Below are 25,502 nucleotides of genomic sequence, written 5' to 3' on the forward strand. Positions count from 1 at the left end.
TGCTTATGGCCCAGGAAAGCAGTAGATGGCCCAAGTGCTTGGGCCCCTGCACCCATGTGGGAGATCCAGAAGAAACTCCTGGCTCCTGGCTTTGGATCAGCTCAGCTCTGGCCATTGCGGCCATCTGGGGAGTGAACCAGAGGATGGAGGATCTTTCCGTCTCTCCTTCTCTCTATCTGTAGCTCTCAAATTAATTAATTAATTAAAAAAGAACAATCAGGCACTTTTAAAATACAAATCTGAACAGGCCAACCAATCTTGTCCTTAACAATCCACTGACAAATTCCAATTGCTCTTGGCAAAAGGGTCAAAATACAAAGTCATCTACAAGACCCTGCTCTGTGGCCTTGCCCCCACCCCACTTAATCCTAGGGCCGCTGTGACAAATTGCCAAAGTTGGTGACATAATACAACAGAGGGGGCCAGGGCTGAGGCGTGGTGGGTTAAGCTGCCATCTGCAATGCCAGAATCCCATATGGGCACTGGTTTGTGTCTGGCTGCTCCACTTCTGCTCCAGCCCCCTGCTAATACTCCAGGGAAAACAGCAAAAGATGGGCCAAGTGCTTGGGCCCCTGATACCCACATGGGAGTCACAGAAGAAGCACCTGGCTCCTAGCTTTAGCTTGACCCAGCCGTGGCCAATGTGGTCATTTGGGGAGTGAACTGGTGGATGGAAGATTTCTCCCTCTCGCTCTGTCTCTGTCTCTCCCTCTCCCTCTGTAACTCTTTCAAATACATAAATGCATCTTTAAGACAGCAACAGAGAGTTACTCTCTCCCAGCTCTGTAGGCCAGCAGGCTGAGACCACAGTGCCAGCAAAGCTCTAGGGGAGGACCCCACCTGCCACTGCTAAACTCAGGACGATCTCCTCTGGAGATCCTGGCTGACATCTGCTAAGGCCTGTTTCCAAGCTCACACCCCGAGGTTCTGGATAGACACGAATTTAGGGGGACACCATTCAACCCCCTACAGTAACACATACAGAGCTCACAATAAAAACATAGATAAGAGGCAGGCATTGTGGTACAGCAGGCTAAGCCGCACACTTGGGACATCCAAATCCCATGTGGGTTCAAGTCAATTCAGCTCCCTGCTAATGTGCCTTGGAGGCAGCAGACCATGGCCCAAGTACTTGGGTTCCTGCCACCTGTGTGGGAGACCTGGATGGAGCTCCTGGTGCCTAACTTCAGCCTGGCTCAGGCACAAATGCTGCAGGCATTTGGGGAGTGAACCAGCAGATGGGAGATCTCTGCCTCTCCCTCTCTCTCTGGCACTCTGCCTTTTAAAGGAATCTCAATTCAATCTGCCATGAAGTCAATTGTACAAGCAATACGCCATGCTCTCTGTGTAAACGCTTGCCCTAGCCGAGAAGACCACCTGGCAGCCTGTGTGTCCTGCCATCAGAGCGAACTTCCTCAAACACCATGGGGGACCCCAGGGCACCTCTCTGACACGGAAAACCCTCCGCCATTCATTTCTGTACTCCTGGTACCCCACCTTTACTTTCTCCTGCCCCGTCTCTCCCTTTGGGACCGGCTGGCAGCCATCTCTCTGGAGTAACACCTCTCCCCTCTGGCATCGATTTTAGCTTCTGGTTTAATCTTGTGCTTTGACAAGAAACAAAACAAAACGCACCTTTTTGCAAGGAAAGTATTGTAACTCAAGCACAAACTCAAGTGCGCATATTTTATGCTCTTTAAGGCATTTGTTGCTGGTATTTCTTCATATTAGGGGTGTTACAAAGAGAGCTGGCGGGACGGAATTTGGTGTTAAATGTGCCGAGTGCAAAGCAGGCCTGAGAAAGCTCAGAGGCCTCCCTAGCCATATGGGGAAAGTTTCCAGGGCTGACCCTGGAGTGGAAACCCAGTTTTACAATTGTAGGCCATATATTCAAGCCTCATATTTGTAGCCCTTTCTAAGGCATCTGCATATTCCTACATATTGTTTTTTTTTTTTTTTTTTTAAGATTTATTTACGGAGGCCAGCGCTGTGGCTCACTTGGCTAATCCTCTGCCTGTGGAGCCGACACCAGGGGTTCTAGTCCCGGTTGGGGCGCCGGATTCTATCCTGGTTACTTTTTCAGTCCAGCTCTCTGCTGTGGCCTGGTAAGGCAATGGAGGATGGCCCAAATGCTTGGGCCCTGCACCCGCATGGGAGACCAGGAGGAAGCACCTGGCTCCTGGCTTTGGATCAGCACAGTGCGCCGGCCGCAGCGCACTGGCCATAGCGGCCATTTGGGGAGTGAACCAACGGAAAAGGAAGACCTTTATCTCTGTCTCTCTCTCTCTGTCTAACTCTGCCTGTTAAAAAAAAAAAAATCTATTTATGGGGCCGGCACCGTGGCACAGCGGGTTAAAGCCCTGGCCTGAAGCACCGGCATCCCAAATGGGCACTGTTCTAGTCCTGGCTGCTCCTCTTCCAATCCAGCTCTCTGCTGTGGCCTGGGAAAGCAGTGGAAGATGGCCCAAGTCCTTGGGTCCCTGCACCCATGTGGGAGACCTGGAAGAAGCTCCTGGCTCCTGGCTTCAAATTGGCGCAGCTCCAGCCATTGCAGAAAATCAGGGAGTGAACCAGCGGATGGAAGACCTCTCTCTCTGTCTCTACCTCTCTCTGTAACTCTTTCAAATAAATAAAATACATCTTTAAAAAATAAAAAATAAAAGATTTATTTATATATTTGAAAGTCAGAGTTACACAGAGAGAGAAGGAGAGGCAGAGAGAGAGGGAGAGAGAGCAGCCGGGACTGGAACCAGCACCTCTATGGGATGCCGGCACTGCGGGTGGTGGCTTTACCTGCTATGCCACACCATGGGCCCCTCCTGCATATTCTTAAGGAGCCATCAATCCAAGAGTGGCCCAGGGGTTCCTGCAGACCTGGGTTAGAAAACAAGGCTGCTTAACCACACCTCAGCTCAGTATTCTCATCTGTAAAGTGGACAAGTGCAGTCTCCAGTCGTACCTTTGTTGTGAGGATTAACTGAGGCACTTGGCAGGTGCTCTCCCATGTAATAACCCTCGCCCACGACGGCTGTGAGAGCACTGCCAGGCCCTGTGAAGTGGACAGGTCGGAGAACCATGCTCCACCTCTCAAGCTCAGAGAAGTTGACAGCACAGCCACCGCAGGGCCAGAGACCTGAACCGAAGTCAAACCACGGCAGATCCTCACTGCCGATTCTCGGTGTGATTAAATTCCTGGCAGAATTAGGTCACTGGCAAGGCAAGAGTACTTCAGCAAGTTCACGCGGAGATGAGCTGAGTGGGTAAGAGCTGCTAGGAATGCCCACATCCCGTATCAGAGGGCCTGGATGTGAGGCCCAGCTCCTCCACTTCTGAACGGGCTTACTGATAACGTGCACCCTGGCAGGCAGCGGTGATGGACGTGGGTGGGTCCCTGCCTCCTGCATGGGAGACCTGTCTTCAGGGTGGTTCAGTCTCAACTGTTGCAGGCATTTGGGGATTGAACCAACAGATGAAGATCTCTGTCTCTCTGCTTTTCCAATAAATTAAAAAAAATTTTTTTTAGTTCATGGAAAAAAATGAAAAGATTGAGTACATTTTGATGAAAAATAATTTAAATTCACACAGCTTTTTCGTAGCATGCATATTCCATATATCATGAAAAAAACTCCTTTGCACCAAAAGACTCATACTTTCAGTGCCATTCTTCCATGAACTCTTTGAAGTCCCCTCATGTACTATTTTTTTAAAGATGTATTTATTTATTTGAAAGTCACAGTTACACAGAGAGAGAAGGAGAGGCAGAGAGAGAGGTCTTCCACTACTGGTTCACTCCCCAGTTGGCTGCAATGGCCGGAGGTGAGTCAATCTGAAGCCAGGAGCCAGGAACCAAAAACTTCTTCCGAGTCTCCCACACGGGTGCAGGCGCCCAAGGACCCGGGCCATCTTCTACTGATTTCCCAGGCCATAGCAGAGAGCCAGGTAGGAAGTGGAGCAGCCAGGACACGAACCAAAGCACATATGGGATGCCGGCACCGCAGACAGCGGCTTTACCCACTCCACCACAGCACTGCACCACCCCAAGTACTTTTATTGTTCTTCCAGACTGTACCTAAAGAGCAAATGCCAGTCACCTTTTCACCCACTTGAACCGTACGAGAATTCACAGCCATCCTGGGTATAACACGGTACTGTGCTGGGGAAACACGGCACCCACAGTCACAGAGAGACATGTGCAAGCCCTGGAGGCCTGGTGTTGGGAGCCCTCACCAAAGGGAGACTCACAGAGCGCGCTCTGAATCAGGAAGGTGCCAGATCCAGCTCTGACCGTCTCTGTGAGCCAAGTTCTAGGGCCACCCAGCCGAGCCCATTCACACGGGGACAGCTGCCACGCAGACCACACAGCCCCAGAGCCAGAAGTCTTCACAGTGTTGTACCGACAGTCACAGAAGACACGTAACACGGGAAGACCCGGGAAATACCTGAACAACGTCCAACTGTATTCCGAGACTTCTCCCTTTGTCCCTTCCGTCCCAGGAGAAAACGAAGGTGCTTTATCTGTTCCATCAACCATCCGCAGAGCCAATCCCCCACCCCCAGAAATTAGAAGGAAGTTGAGGCTGGGGCCATTGTCCTTCCCAGTCCTCACCAAGCAGCTACAGACTCTCCCAGCTTCAGGTCAGCTGCCTCCTGCCAGCTACGCCAGACTCACCTGGATTTTCTCGGCTTCGACGGCTGGCGCCGGGCGCACTTCCTGCCCCGATCCCTCCTCCTGGGTTGCTTTCTCAGAGGTGCTGGGTGCCTCCTGGGTCCCCGGAGTTGGCGGGTCAGAGGGCTGGGATTTCGTTCTCATGCTTCCGGGGAATTCTGCAGATTGAGCTTTTCTAAAGATAAACGAAAGTGAAATGATCTAAAACACTCTTGCACGTGGGCGGAATTTCCAACGCAGAGGTCCACCTTCAAATTACGTGAAAAACACCAACAGGCCATGTTTTATACATCAAGCCCTCGGTGCTTCAGAGTCATCAATTAAATTCTCATAGGAGGAGGCTGGTGCTGCGGCTCACTAGGCTAATCCTCCCCCTGCGGCGCCGGCACACCGGGTTCTAGTCCCGGTTGGGGCGCCGGATTCTGTCCCGGTTGCTCCTCTTCCAGTCCAGCTCTCTGCTATGGCTTGGGAAAGCAGAAGATGGCCCGAGTCCTTGGGCCCCTGCATGGGAAACCCGGAAGAAGCTCCTGACTCCTGGCTTCGGATCGGTGCAGCTCTGGTCATTGAGGCCAATTGGGGAGTGAACCAGCGGATGGAAGACCTCTCTCTCTCTCTCTCTCTCTCTGCCTCTGCTTCTCTCGCTGTGTAACTCTTTCAAGTAAAATAAATAAACTTTTAAAAAAGGAAAAGAAAAAAAAGAAACCCCTCCTCCTGCCTGTGCAGTAAGGCTTAGACTCCTAGTCTGCTCTTCCTTGGGGCTCAGCCCCTGAGTCCCCAAACACCTGGAGAACTCACGTTCCCCCGAGAACCCCTCACACTCGAGGCGGGGCTGTCTCACGCCCTCGGCCTGCACCTCCCTTCCTGGCCTGCTGTCCTGAAAAGCTCTACTGCTCTTTCCAGGCTCAGCTCCGATTTCACCTCCTCTGTGCACGAGAACCAGAGGCTAATCCTCTGCCGGCACCTTAATTACAGCCCGCTTCCCAGCCCCTGCTGGCAGCAGGGGGTTGGGTAAAGGCCCGGTTCTCCCCGACACCATCTTTTAAAGGGCCTGGCTTCCCCATCACTCCAGTCTAAGCCATCTTCCTGTCTGAAGCCTCAGGCTTCAGTGGTCTGCTCAAGGCCTTGCCTGGAAGATCCTTGATGCCCAGCTGTGTGGACCTGCACTGCCCTGACCATCAGCAGGGAGTGGACACCCACGAAGGTCAGGGCTGGAGGCTTCGGGGTGAGGCAGCGGGCTTGGCAGTGACCCTCGTGGGGATGCCGGGAATTGGTGAAGGTGCCCAGGGTGACACCTGTTACCTCCAGGCCCACTGCCCTCTCCCACCGGATGCTGTGAGCCCGGCTGGTCTCCTACCTGAGCTGCTCGGCGTCCCGCTCGGCTTGCAGCCGCGCCCGCTCCGCAACAATCTGGTTGCACAGCACATCGTAGGGCGTGTCCAGGTGGTGCTCGCCCATCACCCACACCCAGACTTCCTTATCGGCTCCCAGTCTCCAGTGCACAGATTTGCCGTTCTCTGCAAATGCAACAGCCGTCAGCTTGAGCAAACATCTGGGGTCATGCATTCCTCTGTCCACGTCACTGAACCACTGAGAGTCCTTGGGGAGCAAACGAGCTCAAGCACTCGCAACTGCCCTGGCATGAGTGGCACTCACGGGTGGCAGTGAGTGGGGACTGCCATGGTCACGGCTGTTTAGACCTCTGGTAGGGGCTGGCGCTGTGGCATAGCAGGTAAAGCTGCCGCCTGCAGTGCTGGAATCCCATATGGGCGCCAGTTTGAGTCTCGGCTGCTCCACTTCTGAACCAGCTCTCTGCTATGGCCTGGGAAAGCAGTAGAAGATGTCCCAAGGCCTTGGGCCCCTGCACCTCCGTGGGAAACCAGGAAGAAGCTCCTGGCTCCTGGCTTCGGATCAGCGCAGCTCCAACCATTGCAGCCATCTGGCAAGTGAACCAACGGATGAAAGACCTCTCTCTCTCTCTCCCTCTTCCTCTCTGAAACTCTGCCTTTCAAATAAATAAAATAAATCTTAAAAAAAAGACCTCTGAGCATGACTTCTCCATGTGTCTACTCTGTACCCAAGGAAGCAGGGATGGGAAGAAAGCACTCGCTGTTCAGGTTATCACCAAAACCTCAAGTCCTGGAGATTTTTCCCTGTACCACAGAACAGCACAGCTGCCCGAGAGTCTGGGGTCTCCAGCGTCCTGACTGGTTTTGCAGCATCTGAGGCTTGGGCCACCTGACATTCGAATCTAGCCCTGTCCCCTACTGGCTGGGTGGCTTGGATAAATCCAGCAATTTCCTCACATGCAAACAAAGCATACCAAAGTGTGTGCAGGCAGCAGGCCGGCCAGGGACGCCACGCCTGCCCCGGCCCCCTGTCTCCCGGGGCAGGAGTTCAGCAGGGTGATACAGAGAGCTCCTCCAGTAACCCTGTTCACGGCTCCTGTTACACTCTGGCTGCCGAGCTCCTGAAAGACGGCCACTCAGGCGGCCCTCCCTTGAACCCGGGGAGGGTGCAGGGTAGCCAGGAGGGGCTGAGAGGCACAGTTCCCAAGAACCCAGACTCCTGGTGGGGAGTGGCCCGCAGCTGGTCTGGGCAAGACTGCACACCAGTCAGTAGGGCTGGGTGTGTGCCACTGGGCACTGGTAGTTGGATGAGCTCAGCTGTGCTGTTCGGGTTGGAAACCCACCGAGGGCTCTGCCTTGTCCCCTTACACGAACTGCAAGAGCACCTATGAGACTGTCTCCGTATAGGGTATGGCTGGCCCACTTCCCCACCCACTGTGAGGGCTGGGACATGGGGAGGGGGCTGTCCCATCTTAGACTGCACACTGCCAGAACTGGGAGCCAAAATAACTCTTTGCTTTATGAAGTCAGCCTGCTCGAAGGTTCGTTGTAGTGGGGAGAGACTGACCAACGCACTCAGGACGCATTACTAAACTGGCTGCTCAAACCCAGACTCGTTCTTTATGCTGGCGTTATCATCTCAGTGCCAGGGACACTTCCCGCAGCATAAGAAAGTGAGAGAGAGAAAACAGGAGTTGGGGGAGAGACTCGGACATGGGGGATGAGCAGTCTCAAGATTCGACTGTAGCATCCGGAGAGACACTGGCCTGACACTGTTTCCCCAAGAACAGGGACAGTGGCACCTGATGAGGCGGGAAGGCGATCCCCAGCGGGGGAGGGACCCTGGCACTGGCCCGGGCGAGCTCTAGCTCTGAGCGCTTCATTAACCTTAGAAAGCCGTCAGACCCCATAAAACTCCCTTTATCACACCCTCCAGGGCAGCTAATCATATTTTCATGATGTCCATCACTCACTCTTCCCAGCAGGAAGACACCTGAGAGGATGCAGGCAGAGAGCCAGGGGAGGCGAGAGAAGGCCTGGCAGTCCCAGCCGTGCACCAAGGCGGCCCAGGCCCTCAGCCCTAACCCAGCTGCCAAGGAGTTCTGCAGCAGCGCCCTCGGGGGAAGAAGGCTTTGCTGTGCTCGGGACTGGGCAGAGAAACCTCGGAATTGCACTGGACTGCACAGGGCTGGGAAACCAAGAGCAGAGGAGAGAGGTGAAGGAGAGGACCAGAGAATGTGGCGTGTGGGGAGAAGAGAATGAGCAGCCTGGGACAAGAAGAAAGAGCTGTAGATGCCGAATGTCGGACCCAGCCAGGGGCTCCGCAATGGGCAGGGTGGCCCTGGCGACCATCTCAGCTCTGAGTGCTCCTGGGCCCCCCGTGGGCTCTGAAACGGACCCAGAAAGCAGAGGCTGCAGGAGCTTCCAGGGCGCCACACAGCTCCCGGAAGCTGGAGACGGTGGCGGGGGGGGATGTCACTGGAGTGCGATGGGTGTGAGCCCCGCTATCCTCAGCCTGCCGCCGTGACCAGGAAACGCCTCTGAAGGCCTTCGTTGTCGAGGCAGACTTTCTCCTAGGAAGCAGACGCTGGGCTAGGTGCTGCAGCTCCCAAAGGGATGGAAGGAATCGGGCCGCTGCCCTGCAAGTGACCGGGAGCCCAGGAGAGAAAGAGCCAGGCGGCAGGTGGCGGGCTTCAGGCACTGCTACTGCACCAGGGCAGCTGCAGGTGGACATGTGGTGTCAGCTCTCCTGCCCCCAGAGAGCCTGCCCCCAGTGGTAGCAGGCAGGTGCTGAGCAATTCGCTAATCACAAAGTGGAAGGGGGCATGTTCAAGGCAAGCCACGGAACACACATCACAGCCACAGGGGACGGCTATGCCATCCAGTGAGCATTCCGAGGACGGACACACAGTTTTGGAAGGACAGAGGGAAAATAAGAAGTAGATAAACAGAGAGGAAGCGGGTTTGATGCTGGACACAGGGAAGATGACAAATGAGAGGTTGGGGAGGAAGAAATGGGTCTTGGCCAGAGCCGAAAGGGGCACCGGGAGCCTCCTGGACGCATGTGGCACGGGTGGAAGCTGTGCCGGGAGAGCAGAGGGCCACACAGCACAGTGCTGGCTGAGGGATCCCAATGCAGGCCCCGGTACCGCACTTAAGCCACAAAGCGGGATGAAATCACAGCCAGCGAGAACCCACGCTGCCTCCTTAACAAGACTGGAGGAGCCGGAGTGTGGCCAATGTGGCCCCAGTCACAGCACGTGGGTTCCACCCGGCTTTGGCTCCTGACTCCAGCCTGCTGGCAGTGCAGATCCCGGGAGGCAGCAGCCGCCGCCGACTCCAGGGACTGTGTCCCTGCCACCCATGTGGGAGACCAGGATTGGGTGTCCAGCTTCCAGCACCAGCCCGGCCCAACGCATGCTGAAGCAGGCATCTGGGGAGGGAACGAGCAGATGAACCAGCTCCTCTCTGTCCACAAGATACAACGGCGCTGAAGTCTCGCCTCACAGGCCTGTTAGATGACCACTGCTCAGAAGGCTTGGGCCCCCTCCTTTAGCTGAGCTTCCGACCGTGAGCGTGTGTTGCTGAGCAGGCAGAGCCAGGACCAGGAAAGGGACTTTGGAGGCTCTATGTCACGGAGCTATGTCGGGCGGATCAGCGCAGGAAGAGGGTGACACTGCGTAACCAGGTCCTACACGGTGCAGAGGCGGTGCAGGAATGCTCAGGTGGCTCAACTCAAGGAAGGCGTCAAGGACAGCGCCAGGATTTCTAATTAGGAGAACAGTGAAGTGAGGCTGGGCAGAAATAGTGACGTTAACAAAATAAAGGTTGGGGCCAGTGCTGTGGCACAGTGGGCTAAGCCTCCACCTGCAGTGCAGGCATCCCATATGGGTGCCGATTCTAGTCCCGGCTGTTCCTCTTCCGATCCAGCTCTCTGCTGTGGCCTGGGAGGGCAGTAGGAGATGGCCCAAATGCTTAGGCCCCTGCACCCATGTGGGAGACCTGGAAGAAGCTCCTGGCTCCTGGCTTTGGCTCTGTGCAGCTCCAGCCGTTGCAGCCTTTTGGAGACTGAACCAGCAGACGGAAGATTCTCTCCCTCTCTTTTTCTCTCTCTCTCTCTCTAACTCTGTCTCTCAAATAAATAAAAATCTTCTCAAACATAAAGGAAATGGAACAAAAATATCTGTTTATTTTCATCTTCCAAAAGCTCATGAAAAAAATGTGTTTTATAAGAAAAGCAATCCTCTGCCTGCGGCACCAACATCCCTTATGGGCACGGGGTTCTAGTTCTGGTTGCTTCTCTTCCAGTCCAGCTCTCTGCTGTGGCCCAGGAGGGCAGTGGAGGATGGCCCAAGTGCTTGGGCCCCTGCACCCACATGGGAGACCAGGAGGGAGCACCTGGCTCCTGGCTTCGGATCGGCACAGCTCCGGCCGTGGCGGATATTTGGGGGTTGAACCAATGGAAGGAAGACCTTTCTCTCTGTCTGTCTAGAGAGACAGTGAGAGCACTGTCTATAACTCTACCTGTCAAATAAATTTAAAAAAAGAAAGAAAGAAAAACTGTGCATGGATTTCCATTTTTGTGCACCAGATAAATGTATCTTTTAAGTCCATTTTCCATGAAGCGACTGACATTCCCCTATGGGCAGGATTTATAGCTGGCTTGGAAGGGGAGAGAGTAAGAAGGCCAAGGAGCCAGCTGAGGCAATGGTGGACAGAGGGGTGCAGAAAACAGAGAAGTGTGGGCAGGGAGACGAGAGGAGCTCCAGCCTGGTCAGAGGAAAGGTGAAACGGAAAAGCATAGAACCACACTCTGTCTCCAGTGAACTTTTTAAACTGAAAAACAGAGAGACATAGACAGAGATCTTCCATCTGCTGGTTCACTCCCCTTATATCTGCAACAGCCAGGGCTGGGCCAGGCCAAAGTCAGGAGACAGGTACTCCATCCAGGGCTATCACATGGGTGGCAAGGACACATCACTTGCTGCCTCCCAGGGTGCGGATTAGCAGGAAGCTGGAATCGGAAGTGGAGCCAGGACTTGAACCCAGACACTGTGATGTGGGATGCGGGGGGCCCAAGTGGACGCTACCCTGCTGTGCCAAGCACCCGTCCCCAGCCGGTGCACCTCTTCAAGTAAAGTAAATGAGGCATGCACTATAGCATTTCACCATTTAATATCGCCCAGCATCCTGTATTTTCTTCTACTGCTCCTTAAAGGGAGACACATTCTTTAATCAGAGGACAGTGAGAAAAGATGTCTCCCCTACCCCAAGTTCCTCAGTCACATTCTTATGCCACAGGAAACTTCATGTTTGCCATCTTCGGGAGTCTTCTGGAAAAGTTTTTCTAGAGCAACTGTTCTAGAAAAGTGGGTCAGCCTGACTCGGCACCACAGCACCAAGAGCAGCAGACAGAGACACAGAGCAGCACCTCCTGTGGCAGAGGAGTGTTCTTCATATCTGAGAGTCCCCCGCTCGGGGCCACGTATACAACTTACACGGAGGCAGTGCTGACGTGACACCCCGTCTTTACCCCAGTCCTCCGTGACAGCTTCCTGCTGTTCACCTGCCTGCCACATTGGGCCTGCCCCTTGCAGGGGTCCAGCAGGCATCTGGGAGGCTCACCCACGGAGGTGCCATGGACCCTCCTGGGCGGATGCCACCCTTCGGGAAGCCAGCACCTGCTCTGGGCCGTGGCTAGGTCCTAACAGGACCACTACTGAGCAAGCTGTGTGAGGGGAAGAGAGAGAGGTGTGCAGTCCACCCCCACACGGGTAAGGCCAAGGCCCCAGTGAACAGCAGCCGGCAGAGAACAGCAGCGCCCTCCAATGGCGGGCCCAGGACCTGGCAACAAATTGATGTCCAACAGTTGTCCCTGGGAATCAGAGGTGGGCTCCAGGACCCCCTGTGGGCTCCTCAAGTCCTTTCTACAAGACAGAGTAGCATTTGCATACAACCTTCACAATCTCCCCATGTACCTCAAGTCAGCTCTCAGTTACTCAGAATACCTGATACAGCAGGTAGGTGGGAAGAATCACTATATTCCTAAAGTTGTACTTACAAAATTTGTATTCATTAAATAAAAGGTTTCTTTGGGGAAAAATATCTAATACAATGTGAACGCCATGTAAATAATTGTTATACAGTTTTATAAGGAAGTTTATTTAGGAAGTTAAGGGGAAAAGTCTGCATGGGCTCAGCACAAAGGCATTTTTTGAAAACTGTTTTAAAAAAAGATGCATATATTTATTTGAAAGGTAGAGTGACAGAGAGAGAAATATCTTCCAAATGCTGGTTCACTCCTCAATTGGCTACAATGGCCAGGGCTGAGCCAGGCCAAAGCCAGGAGCCAGGAGCTGCATCTGACTCTCCCACGTGGGTGCAGGAGCCCAAGTTCTTGGACCATCATCTGCTTGTCTCCCAGATGCATCAGCAGGAAGCTGGTTTGGAAGCAGAGTACCCAGGACTTGCATGGGCACTCTGATATAGGACCCACAACGCCTGCCCCTTCCAAATCTCTCTGATCTGGGCTGGCTGCATCCTGAAATGCAAAACTGACGGATGTGGGGGGCTGGCTATAAACACATGGGGGTCTCATCAGGGTCTCCGGGTTGTTAAAATGTCCCTTTACCTCCACGAACTGCTGCCTCAACGTCCCGAGTATCTTCCATCACTCTGGCCTCTGCTGTGGCAACCACCCTCCCCACACTTGATCCAGAAACCAGAAGGCCATGGTAGGAGCTTCCAGACTCTGGTGCTGTGGCAGTGTCTCTTCCGGCCAGCTGACGCTATGGCATATCTGCCATCAGATACCCGCCCAGGCCATTACTCTTCCTGTTTTAGGAGGAAAATCAGGCTCAGGGGGAGTTAAGTAACTTGCACACAATCACAGAACTAGTGAAATCGAGACCAGAATTCCAAGCCAGGCCATGTGACAGCAAACCCGTGACCAGGGCAGCTTTATGCCGTGTGGTCCAAAGAGAAACATTTGGGGAGTGAAAGGGAACCAACCCAAAGGGATGCTGGGATAGCAGAGGGCAGCAGGACCTGGACGAAGCAGGGCCCCCAGAGAGCAGAGCCAGCCCATGCCTGTAGCTGATAAAGGCCTAGGCCCACATCCACAGGACTTCCTGGTGAGACTTATGACTGGGGCTCTCCCAGTACAAGGGTATAGAAAAAAAGGACAAGTTTGTGTTTGATGCAAAAAAAAAAAAATGAAATTCATGCAGAGTTTTTTCATAAGGCACATTGGCCATGAGCCTTTTGAAGACCCCTTATAGAGGGGAGTACCAAAGCAGAAGTGTTGGCTGGAGGCCAGCGCCGCGGCTCACTAGGCTAATCCTCCGCCTTGCGGTGCCAGCACTCCGGGTTCTAGTCCAGGTCGGGGCGCCGGATTCTGTCCCGGTTGCCCCTCTTCCAGGACAGCTCTCTGCTGTGGCCAGGGAGTGCAGTGGAGGATGGCCCAAGTGCTTGGGCGCTGCACCCCATGGGAGACCAGGAGAAGTACCTGGCTCCTGCCTTCGGATAGGCGCGGTGCGCTGGCCGCAGCGCGCCAGCCGTGGCGGCCATTGGAGGGTGAACCAATGGCAAAAGAGGAAGACCTTTCTTTCTGTCTCTCTCTCTCACTGTCCACTCTGCCTGCCAAAAAAAAAAAAAAAAAAAGAAGTGTTGGCTGAATCCAGGGCTAAGGGGAGGGAGAGGAAGGCAGAGCCCGGTGCTCTGTGTGGCAGAGAGCACAGGGAGACCTCGAAGCTCAGAATTAGACACAGATGCGGGCCAGGAGAGGCAAGGTCAGGACGCAGGCCAGGAGAAGCGGGCTCAGGACAGACGTGGAGCTGAGCGAATCTGAGTTCAAATCCCACCTCCACCACCGACGTCTCTATGGGTGCATCCTCATTTGGAAGAACAAGAGAGACAGCATTATCTCACTGGCTTCTTGCAAGTCACTGAATGACAGCTGTGCTTCTGCCGGCACATCCAGCAGCCCTGTCCCCGCCGCTGGTACTGGGAAAGCAATGGAGAGGGCGGGTGGCAGGTGGAGTTGAATCTACAGATGCAATCCCTAATCCCTGGGTGAGCAGGTCAGGGCGCCGCCAGGGTGACCGGGCACAGGGCAGTGTCACCAATCATGACTGGGAGTGAGAGGCAGGGCCTGGGCGTGGTGAGGAAAGTGGGGTAAGGCTGCAAAATCTGGTTCAGCACCAAGTTCCCAGGGCTTACCAGAGACCAGAGCTCGGGGGAGTGGTCAGGGTGGCCATGGAGGTTTGAGAGAGCATCATTCAGCCTCAAGAGGAAGAACAGCTGCCCCAGAGAGGGAATGCAGATTCTCAACCTCAACCCAGGCCCCGTGAAGCCCTGGGCATCTATGGGTCAGCTGTGAACCTCAGTCACACAGCAAATCTGGGCTGGGTGCGCTGTGCGAGGTTCGTACTCTCAAGTAAATCTGCAAAGCAATCTGATGCCTCTCCTAGCTGACCTCAACATTGCAAACCCCCTATGCCAAGGGAGGCACTGACTTCCCGGAGCCAGCAGTGGGGCCACCGCCAGTCTCACTAGGCAGTGGTTCAGGAAGAAAAGCAGGGGGACGTAGATGCCGCTTGTGGCACAAACCAGCGGCTTTCTCAGTGACTCCCTGGCTCCTGACTTCCTCCTGGCCTGGCCCTGGCCATTGTGGCCGTCTGGGGAGTGAATCAGTAGATGGAAGATCCTCTCTCTTTCCTACCACCCCCGCCTTTCAAGTAAATACATTTTAAATATAAAATAAAAGCTGGCTGGGGCCAGTCTTACGTCTGCAGCAGTGCTGTCCTGTGGGTTATGGATGTGAGACACATCAGTCATGAGAACTCTTCAGTGAGCACATTCAAGGTCAAATACAGCATGAAGTCAACTTGAACAATTTATGTTCTCCAAGATATACAAAGTACCATTTCAACACACAATTGATGTACAGCTGTTTCAAGTGGTGTTTTACTTCCCTTGCACCTAGAGCTCACTTCAGTCCAGACCAGCCTCACATCACGTGCTCGGCAGCCACATGTGGCCGGCGGCCACTACAACAGACAATGCCTTGTGAGGCCTCTGTTTACCCCACGGCAAGCACAGCAGGTCCTGAACCCCACCCTAAGAACCCCATGTCCCCACTGCAGAAACCAGAAGTGACCTGAGGTGGTCCTGGGTTGAATCTTTGCAGCCCCCTCCTGCTTTGCAGGCCTGGTGTAAGAGTGACAAGCTCCTGGGATACGCACGAGGTGACATCCGTGACACCTTCTGCAAACTCACCACGGTGATCTGCACATTTACAAAGAAACAACACAGACAGCCCTGAAGACTCCACCTCCAACTGTCTCTGGCTGTAGCTGCCAAGGCCAAGCGAGCCGAGAGAGAGGGGCCGGCGCTGGTGCTACGGCACAGCAGGTTAAGCTGATGCCTGGGACGCCAGCATCCCATATGGGTGCTGGTTCCTCTCCCAGGTGCTCCACTTCTCACCCAGCTCTCTGCTACTGCACCTAGGAAAGCAGCAGAAGGCAGACCAAGTGCTGGGGCCCCCTGCCACCCATATGGGAGACCTTGCAGAAGCTCTGGCTCCTGGCTTCGGCCTGGCCCTGCCCTAGCCACTGAGGACATTTAGGGAATGAACCAGCAGATGGAAAACCTCTCTCTCTCTTTCCCTCTCCCTCTCTCTGTCACTCTGCCTTTCAAATAAATAAATAATAAAAAAATGAATTAGAAGTGAGGTGTATTAGGAGAGAAGATAAACTTTTGACATGAAATACTAAGAATCTTCATTATGTGTATTAGCACACTTTTCCCATAATCATGTAACTGATAAAATAATCTAGGTTTTCTGAGAGGTAGGTTCAAAATTCTACAAAGGAAGAACTTAGGCAAAGAAGCTAAAATTACTGGGCTGGTGTAGTACAGTGAATTACACTCCACGTACAATAACAGCATCCCATATCAGCGCCAGTTCAGGTCCTGACTGCTCCACTTCCAATCCAGCTCCCTGCTAATGCACCTTGGAAAGCAGCAGAGGACGGCTCAAGTGCTTGGTCCCCTGCCACCCATGTGGGAGACATGGATGAAATTCTTGGCTTCTGGTTTCGGCCTGGATCAGCTCCGGCTGTTGCAGCCAATTGGAGAATGAACCAGTGGATGGAAGATCTCTCTCTCTCTCTCTCTCTCTCATTTTCTCTCTCCCCTTCGCCCCCTTCTCTATCATTCTGCCTTTCAAATAAATAAATGAATAATATTTTAAAAAAAGAAACAAAGATTACTGTCTTAAGTCCTCACAAGAGACCAATCCAGCCAACATGAGAAGCCCAGCATCTATCAGGTGTGGGATGCTGACTTCAAGGGCCGGAGCCTTGCAGCCCTCATCAGCCTCCAGTCACAGGCACACTACTACAAGCGTACTGCAAATAAATCATTTTGCAAAAGATAAATTTGTTTTGGCACACACACACAAAAATCCTGTGAAATCCCTGCCCAGGTTTTTCATAACACACATTTTCAATGAGCTTTCTAAAGATCTTTTGTATGCACGGACTTCAAGAAATTCTCGCAGCAAAATAAATGTATCCCTTAAGTCCACCTTAACAGAAGCATTTTGAAGGATGCTCATTTATTCTGCTCACAATGGAGGTGATCCCCAGAAGAGATCTGGCTAAGGAACGCAAGGAGCTGGGCAAACACCTCGGAAAAACAAAAGGCTTTTGCTAGGGCAGGTATTTGGAACGCTGCTGGAAAGCCCACCTCTCATACCAAGAGCCTGGGCTCCCATTCCAGCTCCACGCCTGATTCCAGTCCCTGGCAGGCCCCAAGAAGCAGCAGATGATGGCTCACGTGGCTGAGTCCCCCTCACTCACATGGGAGACCTACACTGACTTCCGGCTTTGGCCTGGTCCAGCCCTGGCTGTTCCAGGCACTTAAGGATAAAGCACTGGATGGGAAATATCTCTGCCTCTAGTTTCTAATACGTAATTTAAAACAAAAGGATTATTCTTCAGCTGAGACGTGCTACTCATTGAAGAAACAACTCTATTCTAAATAGTGTGGAGTAACGTGAAATCCAACAGATCTAGCGGTCTAAGAGGCTTCAAAAACTTTCTGAGAAGTGGAGTCTCAAGTATGAGTTTATTTGGTACAAAAAATTTTCATGCAAAAAGCAAAAAATTTTTCACGGTGCATGGCAAATGCATATCATAAAAAAAAACGATGGGTTTCAAACTTTGTTTTGTACTGAAATAAACTCACTTTTAGTTCTATTAGTCCACAAACCCTTTGAATACTAAATAAGGCAATTAATGAGGATTTTACAAAAGTTTCTCCACTTCCAATCCAGCTCTCTGCTGTGGCCTGGGAAAGCAGTAGAAGATGGCCCAAGTCTTTGGGCCCCTGCACCCACGTGGGAGACCTGGAAGAATCTCCTAGCTCCTGGCTTCGGATCAGCGCAGCTCCGGCCTTTGAGGCCAACTGGGGGGTGAACCATTGGATAAAAGACCTCTCTCTCTCTCTCTCTCTGCCTCTCCTCTCTCTGTGTAACTCTTTCAAACAAATAAATATTTAAAAAAAAAACATAGTGTTCATCAAAGCACATGGCAGTGTCTGAAGCACCACATTGCTAATAAACAGCTGATGTTGACAAAAACAATAATAAGTGAAGTATTCCTTAGCATTATGAAGGCTTCATTAAGAAGCAGTTTTAATAAAGGCAGCGTTAAGTTAAGTTAAGTTAAAGGTCACTGAACCAACTTCCTCTCCCAAGCACACAAGTGAGATTCATTTTCTCAACCTCACAAGCCTGCAAAGATCTTATCAAACGTTATTCTTCCCTGGCTTAATGAAAAATGAGAAGAAACTGCCCTGGAATGCCTTCGTAAGCGACCCTGAAAATGGCTTTGTTTGTTAACCGCTTTGGGGTTCGTCCTCAGCAGAGCGTGTGCTGGGATGGGGCGTGCAGACGGACACACAGCAGAGCGGTTCACCCGCTGCTCCCCGTCTGTGCAGGTCAGTGTTCACCGGTCGGTGCCCCCTCCATGGTCTCAAAGAACCAAAGACCCCTCTCAACGTGCCAGGGACTCCTCTGGTGTGAGGAAGTACTCCTACATCCGAGCACTTGACTCCCACTAAAAAACAAACAGGACATCACAAGTCCTCTTTGTTGTAGCTCCTTAGATTTTAACAGGGAGCATTCCTGAAACAGAAAAAGACAGCTCGCACGGCTGACCCAAGAACTCTGTGCTCTGCCAAGCCAAAAGGCACCTCCAGCAGACAGGGGAGCAGCAACCTTCCTCCCACCAGCAGGTCAGGCCCCGGAGCTGACCTGTCCTTCGGCCCCTGGTCAACAAACAGCCTGAGTGACCGCATGGAAAACGCCGCGCCTGTGAGTAGCCTACAGGTCAGCAAAGCTCTCTTTCAGGATCCGTCCACCACCCTGCACCCGGCCTGCGCGTGCTGGCGTGAGGGTGCCAGAGCGGCCAGCAGCCAGGCCTACCACGGCGCGGCTGGGCTCACCTTTCCTGGGTCTGGGTGTCACGGGCAAGGCCTCCTTCTTTTCCAGCGCCGCTTCTCTCTCTTTCCACCGCCGGATCTGCTCCTCCCTCATCTTGAAGAACAGGATCTGCTTCTGCTCCTCGCTCAGCTCGGCCAGCAGATCGGGATCTATGTACATCTCCGAGAGTATCTGTTTCAGCATCTTGGCGCTTCTGGAGTCTTTTACAAAACCCGCGGCCAAAGTTCCTGAACGTGGCCTGCAGATGCGGTGCCGGGTGCACCTCAAGGACTCCCAGGGGCGCACGTGGCCTGGTGATCACGGAGGACTGGGAGGGTAACTCAGCAAACCGGCTCCTGGGCCGTGGCACCAAACATCCTGTTCAAAACGCCTCTCGCCAAACCTGCAAAGAGCAAGCATGGGCTTCTGCATAAACCTTGGAGGAAATTCAGTATCACTTTTCACTTCTTGGCCGGGGGGTGGAGGTAGGGGTTGAGAAACCTCCAAGCAAGTTTCAGAGTTTGTGCAACGTCGATCCCATCCCATAATTTCCAAAGGCACTCTATAAAAAACAACACAACAACAACAACAACAACAACCACCCTAACTTTTTACAGGCCAATCTCAGGAAAATAAAAAAAAAATTTTTAAATTTTAAAAAAACAAACAGAGGTTTGGCCTTCTCCCAACCACACAGACATATTATTAGCTCAAAACCTAGCAAACCACCAACTGATGGCTAAAAAAAAGCATAACAGGAAAAAAAAAATGGGGGAGGCAGGAAGAAATTAAAAGGCTCTTTCCATACAACCTATTTCAAAAGAAAATACCATGTTTGAGATTTCACAGTTACGGATTCCAAACCAAACCAAACCAGAGCCATGCTCGGGGAACAAAAAAGAATAAAAAGGTGACCACCATGCAACTTTGACATGTTCCCTTCAAAGCAGCACTTAAGAACACCATCATGTATTTGTCCTTTCACACTAAGACAGTGCAATTTCCAGTCGACCTATGAGGGCTGTGGAAACAGCAGGTGCAGCAGAGAACACCCAAGCACCTCCTGGGAGGTCCCTGGGTTTAAATGTGCCTTTCCCAGACACCTCCCTTCACAGAATCTACGACCTGCGAAATACAGAGGCCCTGAGGTTCCTCACACAGGCCTTTGATTTCTAAAATGCGAGAGAAGGTGACTTTAGAATGAAGCCATGCACTTGGGCACACACAGAGGGGTGGGGGTGGCAACTCCACCAAGGTCTTCCATGCTGTTTACACATTTCCATTTGGCTGAATGTTTTAGAAAGATGCCAAGCCTTCATAATTTTATAACTAGAAAGAAATTATTATTCTGAGGGAGAAAAGGGACTTTGTTTCAATATAGCAGGATATGCAAAATCTTACTATAGTTTTTCAGGGTCATTGATGTTCTAGATAACTGGGTGCTTACCATGCCTCTGTAATCGCACCTGCTAACCACACCCTCTCAGATTATCTGGTTCCTCCATGGTAAGTTCAAATACTCGTAAACTTTAGACTAATAACTTAACCCTATCACAGCCACAATGGTTTGCGTTCCTCTTATTCTCTTCCCTGCCACGCGTGATGCTGGAGCTTCGTGTACCTGTCACCACCCGGAATCCCTGGCAGCGTCCCCCGGCCTCCTCTTCCTCACCAAGCGGCTTCCCAGCCCACACCAGTCCTTCCTGACAAGCATGCTAGGTGGCCAGGGTTTGCAGACACGACACTCAGATTCACCAACTGCTGGCTGTGTAGCCTGGCCATGTTGCAGCAACCGCTATTCTCACTGCAACCTACAATCTACTGCAGCTTTCAACTACCTGAATCCAGTGAAGCGAACATTCCATGAACAATTAACTGCAAGGAGGGTCCCTGACTCTAACTCCGGCAGGCACATCCCTCCCAGGTCCTTTGCTAACGTTGTGTCACCTCCTGGCTTTGAGGTGACCCTCCGAGGCTTTGGCCACAGAACTGCTGTCTTGCAACGATTTCTGCACTCTGATTCTAACAGCTTCTAAAGGTAGGGAAGCCAACTAAACCCACATCCTAGAGATGATACTCCTCAGGGCCGGCGCTGTGGTACAGCAGGTTAAAGCCACAGCCTGCAGTGCCGGCTTCCCATATGGGCACCAGTTCAAGTCATGGCTGCTCCTCTTCTGATCCAGCTCCCTGCTGATGAGCCTGGGAAAAAAACAGAGGATGGCCCAAGTCCTCTGCTGAGCCCTTGTACCCACGTGGGAGACCCGGAGGAAAATCCTGGCTCCCAGCTTCAGCCTGGCACAGCCCCAGCTGCTGTGGCTATCTGGGAAGTGAACCAGCGAATGGACGAGCTCTTTCTCTGTCTTTCAAATAATAAATATATCTGAGAGAGACAGAGAGAGAGAGAGAGGATACTCCTCCTCCAGGAAGGATTGGGCTGGCTCCAAGGCACTGGATTCCAGTGCTGGAGAGTGCACGGTCCAGTGCATGGTTCAGAACCCAGAGGGAAGACCTCTTGATATCCAGCCACCGACCTGCAGAGGGCAGAGCGCCAGCAGCCCAAGGGGTGAGGCTCCTGCTCTGACCATTTTGAATGGGGGCAGCCCTATCAAAAGGACGGCTAGACCCTCAGAACGAAAAGCCTGGAAGTGTAAGATTCACATTCTCTCTCCCCCCTCCCCCTGACACACCCCACCCTGTCCTCTTGATGGCAGAGCTACCGGGCACCCTGCATGCACTGACTCACTTCATCTGCCGGGAACCCATCACCAACCCCTTCTCAGGGAGGAAGCTGGGCCCAGGTCACCGGCTGGGAGGTGCAGAGCCGGGCCATCTGGCAGGAAAGTCTGCCCCCCGCTAGACTGCCCAACACAGGGGCCTGGTTTCTGAATTCATCTCGGCGAACCGTCAGGACACCATCCGGGCCTGCGGCAAGGGAAACGATGACCTAAAGGGGCCTAAGACGGGTGTCGCTCAGGGGCCGAAGCCCCACCCCTGTGGACAGCAGATGAGCTTTAGGGGAGAAGGGATCAGGTTTGAAAACACCCCATGGGGTCAAGCCTCCGCCTGCAGTGCGGGCATCCCATATGGGAGCCGGTTTGCATCCCGGCCGCTCCACTTCCGATCCAGCTCTCTGTGGTGGCCTGGGAAAGCAGTAGAAGATGGCCCACGTTCTTGGGCCCCTGCACCCATGTGGGAGACCTGGAAGAAGCTCCTGGCTCCTGGCTTCAGATGGGCACAACTCTGGCCACTGAGGCCATTTGGGGAATGAACCAGCAGATGGAAGACCTCTCTCTCTAATGTCTCTCTGAAACTCTGCCTCTCAAATAAATAAACAATCTTAAAAGAAAGAAAGAAAACCCGCACCCAGGAGAGGCAGCATGGACAGCGCTGTCAGCCATGCGCTCCTTGTCTGTGCTGGAGGATTTCCACCTGCCTGCACTGTCTGCCCTGCTCGCTCCCCAGCCGCTGGTTTTCCACACGCGCTGGGAGCCACAGGGCAGCCGGTGCAGCCCCTCTCTCGTGTGCAGAACTCAGGGCACGTCTGCGATGGCATCAAGCTCTTTCCATGTTTATGTGGCCTGGCTTTGCCTCCGGCCACCCACGTGGGTTTCCAGCAGGACCGTCAACCAGCCCACCCTCAGGGAAGGCGCCGACTTCCAGCTGAGGGTGAGCTGTTCATTCACACCAGCGTGAAGCAGCTTCACCCCACCAGGCTTGGGATGCCCACGGTGTGCTCACAGAAACCCACAGGGACCCCTGCCTGGCCTCCCAACCCTCCTTCTCCCGAGCTGGAGGACGTGGGGCTTCCTGGGACTCAGTTTCCCCAACCATGCAGTGTGCATGAATCTGCACCATGTAGCATGACCGAGCGTAAGGCTACAAAGCCAGGGAGAACCAGGGTACAGGAAACTGAATGGAGAAATCCACTCAGCAGGGGTTTTTCCCCGGGCACAAACGTTGCCAGCACTGATCCACACCCGAATGGCTCTCCTGGTCTGATAACACCAAGTGCAGGAAACTTCCGGCTGCTCAGGACCCAATAAAACGGAACTTCCCTCTTGAAAGGCAGGGGTGACCAGCCAGGAGCCCACCCCCTCGCTGCTGATTCCCGAAACCAGTTTCTTCAGGGCTTCTGGGCGGATCTGACCCGACTCTCACACTTTTCTCCCCAGTCACTGTTGTAGAACACAACCCTGCTTTTAACGACTCAGACCTAAACAAACCCAAAGACCTGGAAGACCGCTGAAATCCGCGTGGGCACGACATTGAGGTGGGCACGATTTACCTCTCACGTTAAAAATGCGGATGACTGTTTCCAAACAGCTCGCCCTGTTTTTTTTAGATCTTATTCAAGTTATCTCACCCCACCACCACCACCTGCAAAAGGGCTGTTTTTAAGGCTCACCGGGATTGCCAGGGCCGCCAGCACATTTTGGTAAAGTGTGTGAAGAGCCACCATTCTCGGGAATTTGAAATGATCGCATCCACGAATTTGCCCAGAAACACCCACTTGCGCGCCAGGTGGCTGCCCGCCTAATGTCTTTCCACGTATTTACTCTTTAAATTCACCTCACAAGTGCAAAGTAAGTGTGCCCAAGTCACTCCCATTCAACAAGCAGCCAAAAGCCACTTGGGGGAGGGGGTAAGGGCAAAGAGGGTGCAGCGCCCACGGCTTCTCTGAGACCCCCGGGAAGGCAGCGGCGACCCACACAGAAAACCTGCAAGGCGCCCCCTCGAGGGAGCACGGGGACAGCAGCTGGGGGTGCTGGGCGCCGCGACCCCACGTGAGGGCGTCCCGGGAAAGTTAGGGGCGCAGAGGGTCCCCATGGCCCTGCCCCTGAGGGTGACCCCGCCGGAAGCCCCGGACTCCCCTGTGCGCCCTCGGGCCCTCCCTCTCAGGGCGCCCCGGGACGCCGCGCACCCGGCCGCCGGCTCCGTCAGACACCGGACACCGGACACCCTACACCGCACGACCCCAGCCCCACGCGCCGGCCACCCCCGCCCTCAGCACCCACCTGTGCGCGGCCCTGGGCTCGCCGGCGCGCACGCCACGTCCAGCAGGGCGGCCCCGGGAGCTGTGGTGGAGGCGCGGGCTGGCGCGCGCGAGACGCCGAGGCCCGGGCGGAGCCCAGCTCCCGCCCCGCCGCCGCCGCCGCCGCGCCCACAGGCCGCTGAGTGACGGCCGGGCCGGGCGGTGCGCGAGGGCTCGGCCGCGGGCCTTCCCGCGCACGCACGCCGCGGCGCGGGGCCTGCAGGGGGCGGCCCTGCTCAGCCCCCACGGCCGGGTCCCGCGCGCCCCGCGACTCGCCGCTCTGCCTTGTCTCTTCTCGGGCACTTGTGCGGACAGGTGTGGCTCGGCGGGACGGGAAAGGAATGGTGGAGGCGACAGGGGCAGCAAAGGAAAGAAGCCAGGAGGAAGCTAGCACGGGTGGGGTGGCCGTGGTCTACAGAGTTGTGTGCGGGGAGAGCGGCGGCCTCCCCCGGAGAGGTGTGGGCAAAGGTGGCCGTGAGCCCCGGGTGTGCTCCACGCAGCCTGCCTGGCCCGCTCAGGAAGGCCAGGGAAGCAAGGTCCCCTTGCTACCCCACCCCATGCCCAGCTGCAGAAGGTGCTCACAGTTAGTGGGAGCTTGGAGCCGCAGGTTAGAGAACCAGGCATTGGCAGGAAACAACACCTGGGGATGCAGTGGTCATTCTAGCAGATAGAATTTCTGCTTTAAGGTGCTGACTGTGCAAACACATTGGCTCACATTCGTTCACACCACACACTGTAAACTCCAGCTTCTAACCGCGTCACACCTAAGCTATGGGTTTTGCCTCCTGTGTCACCTGGCCTCCAAGTCCCAATGATCCCCATCTCCTGCGACCCACAGTCTTGTGTAGCTTCCTTCCCATGAGGTCCCAGAGTTGCTCCTGGTGACCCACAGAAATGCAAAAGTAAGGATGCATTACTTCCAGGATTATACTAAAAAAACACCTGTGGCTTTTTAAATACTTGTTTATTTGAAAGGCATAGGGGGAGGGAGCGAGAGGGAATGTGGTGGGGAAGGAGAGATCTTCCATTTGCTGGTTTACTTACTCCCCAGTGGCTGGAGTTGGGTCAGGCTGAAGCCAGGAGCCTATACCTCCATCTGAGTCTCCCAAATGGAGCCACCCAAGTACTTGAGGGCCATCTTCTGCTGCTTTCCCAGGCGCATTAACAGGCAGCTGGATCAGAAGCGGAGCTCTGATACGGGATGCTGGCATCTCAGGCGGTGACTGCCACTGAGCCACAACACTGGCCCCACCTATAGCTTCTGTCTTTTTTTTTTTTTTTTTTTTTTTTTTTTTTTTTTTTTTTGACAGGCAGAGTGGACAGTGAGAGAGGGAGAGACAAAGAAAAAGGTCTTCCTCTTCCGTTGGTTCACCCCCAATGGCCACTGCAGCCAGCATGCTGCGGCCAGCACACTGCGCTGATCCGAAGCCAGAAGCCAGGTGCTTCCTCCTGGTCTCCCATGGGGTGCAGGGCCCAAGCACCTGGGCCACCCTCCACTGCACTCCCGAGCCACAGCAGAGAGCTGGCCTGGAAGAGGAGCAACTGGGACAGCATCCGGCGCCCCGACTGGGACTAGAACCTGGTGTGCCGGCGCCGCAGGTGGAGGATTAGCTTATTGAGCCGCAGCGTCAGCCCTGTGGCTTCTGTCTTGAAACCTACCCACCCCTACCCTCTCCCCCGCCCTCCTTTTGAATGGTCGTGGAGGTGGAGCCTTCCACGTGACTGCGGCCTTGGTCTACATCCTCACTACAGATCCATGAGGTGAAGCCTCTAAATCTGGAGTAATTTATTATAAATAATTCATATTTATTACCCAGAAATAACTAACAGACCTCCTCACCGGTCTTGTTTCTGAGCCAGGTTTAGCTAGCTTTTGTGTACAGGAAAATCAGCTGGCTAGTTTGCTTAAACCTGGGTCCCGGACCGAGGCGTCTGCAGTTGGGGCAGTGCCCCGGGTAGCTGGGTCTT

The 25,502-nt window shown here is 53.8% G+C and overlaps 1 protein-coding gene across 2 annotated transcripts in view; it reads right to left on the reverse strand.

Annotated features, from left to right (window-relative positions):
- Positions 1 to 23,674, reverse strand: part of SH2D4A (SH2 domain containing 4A) — a 55,593-nt gene extending 31,919 nt beyond the window's left edge. For both annotated transcript variants that reach the window (XM_051819905.2, XM_008267260.4), the window contains exons 1-4: positions 23,518 to 23,674; positions 18,526 to 18,905; positions 6,021 to 6,180; positions 4,670 to 4,841 (exon numbers count right to left, since the gene is read on the reverse strand). In XM_051819905.2, the coding sequence (XP_051675865.1) occupies positions 4,670 to 4,841; positions 6,021 to 6,180; positions 18,526 to 18,706 (513 nt within the window). In that variant the 5' untranslated portion in view covers positions 18,707 to 18,905; positions 23,518 to 23,674. The remainder of the gene's footprint in view (positions 1 to 4,669; positions 4,842 to 6,020; positions 6,181 to 18,525; positions 18,906 to 23,517) is intronic.
- Between the last annotated feature and the right edge of the window lie 1,828 nt (positions 23,675 to 25,502).

The sequence above is a fragment of the Oryctolagus cuniculus genome, chromosome 8 (genome assembly GCF_964237555.1).
Source record: "Oryctolagus cuniculus chromosome 8, mOryCun1.1, whole genome shotgun sequence".
NCBI lineage: Eukaryota > Metazoa > Chordata > Mammalia > Lagomorpha > Leporidae > Oryctolagus > Oryctolagus cuniculus.